The sequence below is a fragment of the Marmota marmota genome, unplaced genomic scaffold (assembly GCF_001458135.2).
Source record: "Marmota marmota marmota unplaced genomic scaffold, marMar, whole genome shotgun sequence".
NCBI classification, from domain to species: domain Eukaryota; kingdom Metazoa; phylum Chordata; class Mammalia; order Rodentia; family Sciuridae; genus Marmota; species Marmota marmota.
The window spans coordinates 4133145-4142699 of record NW_026000261.1 but is presented as its reverse complement, the minus strand read 5'-3'; the positions used below and the strand labels follow the sequence as shown (position 1 = coordinate 4142699).

At 34.8% G+C, this 9555-nt stretch overlaps 1 protein-coding gene across 20 annotated transcripts in view; it reads left to right on the top strand.

Moving 5' to 3' along the window:
- Pak3 (p21 (RAC1) activated kinase 3) overlaps positions 1 to 9555 on the top strand; it is a 251415-nt gene that overhangs the window by 203406 nt on the left and 38454 nt on the right. For all 20 annotated transcript variants that reach the window (XM_048796901.1, XM_048796903.1, XM_048796900.1 and 17 more), the window contains one exon: positions 1846 to 1909. In XM_048796901.1, coding sequence (XP_048652858.1) covers positions 1846 to 1909 — 64 coding nt within the window. The remainder of the gene's footprint in view (positions 1 to 1845; positions 1910 to 9555) is intronic.

The following is a 9555-nucleotide window of genomic DNA, read 5'->3' as shown; positions in this document are numbered from 1 at the left end:
AAAAAAAAAAAAAAAAAAAAAAAAAAAAAAAAAAAAAAAATAGCAAGAACCACCTCAACAATCTGATGAATAGTCCATGAGTGAAACACTTTACTAATTTTTTTCTGAATATGATTAGATATGAATCAAGCTGTCCATTGGCCCAGAGAATAGATATTGTCTAAATTTGCATGAGGCATCATCTATAGACACAGCACAGCATTCAAATACATAATTGCTTTTTTAAAAAAATATTTATTTTTTAGTTGTAGTTGGACACAATACCTTTATTGTATTTATTTTTATGTGGTGCTGAGGATCAAACCTAGGGCCTCACATGTACTACACGAGCGCTCTACTGCTCAGCCACAATCCCAGCCCCTACATAATTGCTTTTTTAAAAACATTTTATAGTAGATGGACACAATGCCTTTATTTTATTTGTTTATATGTGGTGCTGAGGATGGAACCCAGTGCCTCACACATGCCTGGCAAGTGCTCTACCAATGAGCCACAACCCCAGCCCCATAATTTCTTATTCTAATCCATTTAATAGACAAATATTTGTTGAGTGGCAGCCACTGTTCTAGGCACTGAAGTTGGAGATGAAAAGCCAAATTTCGTGGCCTCCAGGAAAAGCATGTGATTCTCATTAGAGGGATCAGAGAAGACTTCAAAAGGGAGAGTGTTTTAAGATTATATTTAAATGATAATTATGAATTCATGAGTTAGATGGGAAGGGGAATTGGAAAGTCTATATGAAGACCTATGCATTGGATAGTGATGGCATGTAAACTCAAGGTAGTACAGAGAGAGAGAAGAAGAATACTGAAGAATACTAACACTGGTTAATAGGAGCCAGATGGTACTGGATGGTGAAGGACCTGTGCACAACTAGAGAATTTGGTTTTGATCCTTCAGTGATCAGAAACTTTTAAGTGCTTTCTTAGAGGTGGTTTAGAAAACAGGAAAAATAGAGAGTTATTGCTAACAAGTACAAGGTACCTTTTGAAAATGATGAAATTTTCTAAAATTACATCATGATGATGTTTACACAAGTCTGCAAATATACTAAAAACTATTGAATTGTGTGCTTTAAATGGCTGAAGTTTATGGTATGTAAATCCTATGTCAATAATGCCATTTAAATATTTGAAGCACTGGTAGGGCCCTAGGTCCAGGGATGTATGTTTTTAAAAAGTGAAAGTCTCATTACTTTATGATCATACTTTGTTCTTCATTATACCCATCCCTATCCCTCATTGTCCTTAGCACAGAACTAGGTGTACAGTAATTACTCAGTAGAAACTTGTATAGCAGAATTAAATGTAGTGTAGTGATTAACTTTATTCCAAGTCAGAGAATTCGTCTTTCCAATAATAAAGTTTAATAAAAGTGTCTAAAAAAATTCTTAGATGTTTTCATTTCCTAATCTACAATATTATTTTATGAAAACTTTGTGACCAACCCTGTTTTGTTTTCCAAACATCATCAATTTGGGCTGGGGTTGTGGCTTGGTGGTAAAGTGCTTGCCTAGCACATGTGAGGGGAGGCACTGAGTTAGATACTCCACAGCACATAAAAATAAATAAATAAAAATAAAGGTATTGTGTCCACATACAACTAAAAAAAACATAAAAACATCATCAAACTTTAATATAAGCATCATGGGTAATTATTACCACTTTAATTCATATGTTACTATTTGTTTTTAAAACAAACGAAAAGTAGCATGTTTCATAAATATGAGAGTATTTGCTTAATTTTTGTCATTGACTTTATTAGAGAGAAATCAATTAATCAGTTTAACACTCTCTCTCTCTCTCTCTCTCTCTCTCTCTCCCTGTTTCCCCACCTCTCTCTTAGGAAGCATTGTGAGTGTTGGAGACCCAAAGAAAAAGTACACAAGATTTGAAAAAATTGGTCAAGGGTAAGTGATGGTTATTTGAGATATCAAAAGATGAGCACCAGCAAGAGGTATTAAAATTTAATAACAGCTTGGATTCCTGCCAATTCATGCTTGTCATTTCTTGGATTATGTTTGCGTTTTACAATCTTGGTCTTTCAAGCTGGCAGACTGACTGATAATTAAATCTACAAACATATCTGCTGGATTCCCAAGGATCTGGTGCCAGAGATTTGACTTAGAAGTCTGTCATGGGCTCTAGGAATCAAAACTTTGCAAAAAGTTCCTGATATTCCTGATCATCAGCTAGACATGGGAACCAGTGTTAGATCACTGGAACTGAAGGGAGGGGTCAACGGTTCTGCAAGTCAGCTATAATTAGGTATATCTCTTAGGCCTTAGTGTGATACTAAATGGGAGGGCCTGAGTCAGCAACAGTGTTTGAAGTAGAAAAGTTCTGTATAAAAAACTGTGCCTTCCTAAGTCACAATCCTCAATTCATTTGCTTTGTTCCTCAATGGAAAATACTACAAGACAAGTTGTAAACGGACAATGTCATGCGTTGAAGAGGACTAAGAAAAGAAAATCTGGTTTTAGATTTTATTTTAATCGGTGAAGACTCTGGGAGTGCTATCAGTAAAGGTGAGATATACACTCCATTTGGAAATAGCCCTCCAGATCGTTGTTATTCAATATGGTAGTCATATTTACATTTGGCTGTGGAGCATTTGCAATTTGGCTAGTCCAAATCAAGAGATATGCTGTAAATATAAAATATACATCTAATTTTGAAACAATATGAAAAAAGAATGTGAAATATCTCCTTGGTAAATTGTATATTGATTACATTTTGAAATGATAAAACAACATATGTTGAATTAAATAAAATATATTATTACAATTAATTGTACTTTTGAAAACATTTTAAACTGTAACACTAGGAGGTTTATAATAGGGTTTATATTAGGTTCTTTTTCTTTCTAAATATTTTGTTGTTACAAATTGACATAGTGGTGTACATATTTATAGGCAACTGTGTGATGTTTGGTACATGCAAATATCACATGATATTCAAATCAGGGTGAGCATATCTATCTCCTCCAGTATTTATCACTTCCTTGTGCTGAAAACATTCCAAGTCTTTTCTTCCAGCTTTTTAAAAATATACGTTACATTATCATGATCTATAGTCACCATACTGTGAAATAGAGCATCAGAACTTATTTCTCCTAACTATAATTTAGTATCCATGGATGAGTCTGTCCCCAACCCTTCTTCCCCACTACACTCTTCAGCCTCTGGTAACCATTATTTTGCTCTTAACTTCTATAAGATCAACGTTTTTGCATTCTACATATGAGTGAGTTCATGGACGATTTTTCTTTGTCTGGCTTATTTTACTTATTATCCTCCAGTTCCAGTCATGTTGGTGCAAATGACAAGATTTCATTCTTTTTAATGGCTGCATAGTGTTCCATTGCATATATGACCATATTTTCTGAATCAATTCATTAGTTGATGGATAATTGTGTTGATTCTATTTCACTATTGTGAATAGTCCTGTAGTAAACAGGGGAGTTCAGATATGTCTTTGACATGCTGATTTGATTTCCTTTGGCTATATTACCAGTAATGGAATTACTAGGTCATATGGTAATTCTATTTTTAGTATTTTGGGGAACTTCCATTCACATTCTCACTAACAGAATGTGAGGGTTCCCTTTTCTTCACATTATTGCCAACACTTGTTATATTTAGTATTCTTGATGATAGTCTTTGTTAGCGGACTGAAATGATACCTCACTGAAATTTTGATTTGTATTTCCCTGATGAGGAGTGATGTTGAACATTATTTTCTGATACCTGTTGGATATTTGTATGTGTTTTTTAAGAAATATCTACTCAGGTCTATTTTTTTTTTTTTTGGTTTTGTTTTTTTTTTCCAGTACTGGGGATTGAACCCAGGACCTATCTATTTGTACCCAGGCCTCTATCACTGAGCTATTTCCCCAGCCCTATTACCCTTTTTGTAAAAAAAATTGTATCCTTTTTCACATTGAATTGAGTTTCTGGTATATTCTGAATATTAACTTCTTATCAGATATATAGTTTGTTAATACTTTCTATGATTCTGTAAGTTGTCTCTTTGCTTTATTTTTTCCCTTTGCTATGCAGAAGCTTTTTGTTTGATATAATACCCTTTGTCCTATTTCCACCTCACATTATCTTTCTAATGGACAGAACTGCTATAATTGTAGGATTAAATGGGAGCTATTTGTTTATTTATTTAGTCACAAAGAGCTTTCTTCAAACAAAATTCTTTTTTAGAGGTGGGAATGAGAGATGTTATGATTTTGTTTTGATTGTTCATTCCCGCCAAGACCCAACTGAGCCAACAATAGCATTGAATTTAAAAAGGAAAAAAAAAGTAAGAAATGGTTTCAAATATCTCCCAGGTAATGAAGCAAGACTAATTCCTACAAGAACAAAGATTAGGCCACCAAGCAATTTTGCATACCAAAGAGATTTCCCCTTCTGCCTGTTATTTATACCCTGACCTCTAAAGGTGAAAAGTAAAGTTCTTTATTTCTGAGTACCTTTGTAAAGTCTGGATAATCTAAACTAAAACATCAAAGCAGAAATTCTGCTTGCCTTCTGCAGGAAAGTTTATTTTAAATTTCCACTGAGTTCATCATTTTAAAGAATGGTGAAATCACCAGATAGTTCACTTGCAGGCGAACAACCTTTTCATAAGCCTTAGAGGATAAGGATTCTATTTTATTTCTCCTTTTGTCTCCTTTAGTATCTAGCATAGTGCTTCCACCTATACTAGGCCTTGAAAAAAATTTATACAGTTATGGTCAACAGCCAACTTCATTTTGGCTGCACTCAAAGTTTAACTACCAAGCTTCCCTCCTCTGCTGCCCCCATTGCTCTGGAACTGTTTTTTGCATCAATAAATATTTGTTGAATAATGAAAATGTTTGTCTTTATAGCTTTCTCTTTCCTCTGGCTTTTCATGTGTGTATGCATGTGTGACTTGTGTGTTTTTGCTCTGGCTCTTGCTCTCGTCAGTGTATCTTCATCTCCCATAATGATTTAGTCTTTCTCACTACGTCTTATTCTTTGTCCTTTGGATATTGCACACATCTTTTTTCATGCATGTTTGCTTCCCCTTCTACTGTCCTCTCTGTTTCTCTCTCTCTCTCTCTCTCTCTCTCTCATACACACACACACACACACACACACACACATTCCAAATGGTCATAATATAAACCTCAATATATATTTTTATAAAATCAAGATGTATTTTCAAAATAGCTTTTAATATATAATCTAGCAACTTGAATATACTTATTTAATGTGATTTTATCATTTGTTTACTAATTTATTTTTTGTTCTTAGTATTCTCTGTTGTTAAGTTTAAAGTGAATGAGCAAAATATTTCTTTTTTTTCTCTGCAGATTCAGAAAACCACTCATACATTAACTTGGTTTTTACTTACATGGCTCTCAATTTATTTTTCCATGAATTACTGGCCTAAATTAGACAAACTAGTTCTACTCTCAATATATAGACCTTTTATTTTCTTTTCATTAAGTGTGGGGTTTTTATTGTTTTGTTTTACCTATTGTTGTGGCATCATTCAAATCGTTTCGGTAACCATTCAATGCTAGGAATAATCAACCCAAGTATTCCATTTTCAGCTTCAGGGAACACAACAGCTCACTCTTGGGAACCAGATTTAAGAAAAAACCTCTTCATTAATCACCCTTGACTACTTGGAAAACTAAATTTTTTCCAGAATGGGTTTCTGCCACCCCAGCATTCAGGCCTGGAGCCAGAGCATTGGGATCCATCATCCATAAGTCAAGTTCAGAATTCCAAGTCTAATAATTTGAAGACATAGCTGAAGAGTCAAAAGCTAAAGATGATATTATTTCACTCTGTTTGCTGTGAAAAGTGTTCTAAAATCAGCCAGACATTTTGAGCACATGCATACAAAGTGAAATTATGAAGAGAGGTAAGGAGGGGGGAGACAAAGAGAGAGAGAAGGAAGAGAAGGAAGAAGAAGGAAGGAAAGAAAGAAAGAAAAAAGGGAGGGATGGAAGGAAGGAAGGTACTTCCCAAATTGTCATTAATAACATGAATTCATCTGAGATGTATGTGGTGGAAACAGAAGAATCTTCATTCTCTAGGATAGTTATGTAAATGAACTTGTTTGATAAATGTGGTAGGATGAGACAACAAAATCAAATATTTATTTTCCATTAGCCGCCTTCGTTGGCAAGCCTGTATAATTCCCAAATAAGTAGTAGCTATGTAACAGAGGGCTGAATTTACTAATGTTAGCAGCTGTTCCCACAGATTTCTCATTAATACATTGAATTTACTTTAAGACCTTTCCTTAAATGAGAATGCACTGAAAAATAAGCCCCTTTTCCCGTCAGTTTCATGTTATATTTTCTCTTCAACAATGTAATAAAAAAATTGTGAGGCAGCAACTTTAAAGAGATGGTTTAGAACCAGTTTAACAAATACATTTTTCTTTCAGTGAACTTCTATCCTGTGCCTACTATGTATATAATACTGTTCAGAATCAGGTTCTGGGACTTCACAGCGACTTCTGTGTTCATTTTCCCCCTAAATATCTGACAGCGAGAAAAGGGGAATTGTATCAAAATATAAGCATATCCCCTTCCCCCATGCATATGCCTTTCTCTGATATTTTTGCCCACACACTTATCTTCACACTTATCACACTTATCTTCATCTCCCCCATAGATCCCTCCTTGGCTTCTCTGATCCTAATTGTCCTTTTCTGTCTTCTGCCCTTCAGAACCTTATAGATTATACCAGCATCAGCATGTATTTACTTCTTACACCTTAGTTTGTCTAGACAGGTAAAATTCCTTAAAAAGAGGCAAGATTGTAAACTCAGAAAGCTGTGAACAAATTGTTTAATTTCTTTAAGCATCAGTTTCTCCTTCATAGTAAAGCATAATGCACATACTTCATAAAGTTTTGAAATACAGAGAAGGTATTTAAAGTGCTTAGTGCACTCCATGGCGCATAAGTACTTAGTTAATGCTAGTTATTATTAGGAGTGAAAGATTTACCCATGTTCTACTATTATGCAGAGCAGAATACAGCAAGTATTAAAATTTACCTACCAAGAGCTATGGGAAAAGAAAGGGAGGTAAAATGATTTATAGCCAGGGAGGGGGTGTGAGGTCAAAATTCGTAGAGCAGTGTACATTTGAGTAGTGACCTGAGAAGATGTAAGAAGTTAACAAGTTGGGATTATGGGAAATTTCATTTGAAAGAAATCAAGTGAATATTTACTTTATACTATGGGATTCATTCCCTTTGATATCTGTAGTGTCTGCAAAAGTGTCTGGCATTGAGTGAATACTCAGTATTCGTTAAATGCATATTGAAAAGACCAGAAGAATAAAATATATGGATATACAAAAGTCCAATTGGCAGGAAAATTAATAGGAAATAATGCTAGAAAGATAGGTTAGGGGTATGTTATAAAACAACTTGAAAGATATAGGCTACACTGTTTTTTATTTGTTTAAGTTTACTTTTTTCAGAGTAGGTGATACTTGGACTTGGCATAATATTCAGAAGGCACAGAAGAATTGATAGTGAAATGTGTGTCCCTCCAATACTTGTCGCTTAGCCTTCCACTTACCCTGTACAGAGGAAACCTCTAGAAAGAGACTATTGATGGTTTCATATATAATACTTTTATAGATTCTTTGTGCACATACATGTGCACACACACATGTAAACACAAGCTCACATACACATACCCCATACATGCTTAAATATAAGGTGACATGAAATAATTTTAAAAATATTATTGACCTACCTAAATACATAAACTGCTAGATGTATAAATAAGTGGTTGAATGTCTACTTATAATGTTTAATTTGTTAATTTACTCCTATTTAAATATTTGAAACCAAACATTACATAAAATTATATTGATTTGGGGAGATTTTTTTCTACTTTTATATTTCACAAACAGTGGCTTTCAAAATATTCATAGGCATATTTAACATTGTTGTTTTTATAATTACTAGAACCTCTTTTTGAGTCTCCTAGCAGCTATCCAAATGTATCATCTGCTTTCTATCTGAGATCTTCGAGATATTAAACTAACATGTGATTGTCCCTCAGTAGTTTATTCCTGCCATAATGTTAAGATGTTTGTTTTCTGAATCTGGCCTATAAAGTTTTATGACATATCCAGTATACCACTCCTTAAATCTTCTGTTACAAATATTCAGATTTACACAAAAGTAGAGAAAATAGTACAGGAACACTGTGATTAATTTTGCCCATATTTAATACTTATCAATAATTTTTAATAAAATCAGAATGCCATTATAAGATCTACAAAAAATTAACACTTGTTTGATATTGTCTAACTCCTAGTCTATAATCAGAATTCTACAGGTATCTCAAAATGCTATTTTTACAGTTGATTTGTTCAAACTAACAAGTGAAGATGACCCACACATTGTCTTTCGTTGTGTTTGTTAAGTCTCTGTACTTTAAAGTAGTCTCCCTTCTTTTTCCACCATTAGAAAAGTAGGACATCATTGACTTGTTAAACTAGACATCATCTTGCAGAATGTACCTCTTTCTGGACTTGTCTGCTAGTTGCATACAGTATCATTTAACTTGTTCATCTGTTCTCTGTATTTCCTATAAATGAGTGTTAGCTGTACAGGCTTAGTAAGATTCAAGTTCAGCATTTGGAAAGAGTTTTCATAGGTGGTGCTCTATCTATGTTTTGTATTCCATCACATCAGGATGCATTGTCCAATTGTCCTGTATTTAATGATGAGTAGATTGACTGGAGGATTCATTGGGTAACTTTCACCTTCCATGTAAAGTTACCCATCAACTTTTCATCCAATAGTTTCATCTATTGATGATTGTTGCTAAAATCAATTATTTCACGGGGGATTGAAAAATAGGGATTTTCTAAATCTGTCATTCTTCCATATTTGCTAGCTAGAATATTTTATGTGTGCTTGGTGTTGAGAGCCACAGTCGAAGGGGCCCCAGCAAACTTCCAGCTGCCAGCTGATGATTGGCTCACAGCGGCCCCAGCAACTTCTAGCTGCCAACTGATTGGCTCCTCTGCGGTGATGCTCATTGGGCTGTTTCCCCGCCCTTTCAGACCATGGAGCTGCTCATTGGGGGACTTTTTTTGGCTCCACCCACACGACCCAGCCAATCGGCCTCAAGAGCAGGAGGAGTGGGGGAGGTTGAGAGGCTTGTGGGAAGCCGGTGGTGGCAGTTGGGCTCTGAAGGTTTTTCCTGAGGAGCTGTTTTGTTTGGCGTGTGTGGTTCTAAAAATAAAGTTTGTTTCTTTTGACAAGTGGCTCCTGAATTGTGCCCAGCCAGACTGCGGCACTTGGTACTAGGGATTAAACAAAGGGGTGCTCTACCACTGAGCCACATATCTAGCCCTTTTTTAAAAATATATTTTTTAGTTGTAGATGGACACAATACCTTTATTTTATTTGTTTATTTATTTTTATGTGTTGCTGAGGATCGAACCCACATGCTAGGCAAGTGCTCTCTCACTGAGCCACACCCCCAACCCACTGATTTTTTTTTTTTTTTTTTTTTTTTTTTTTTT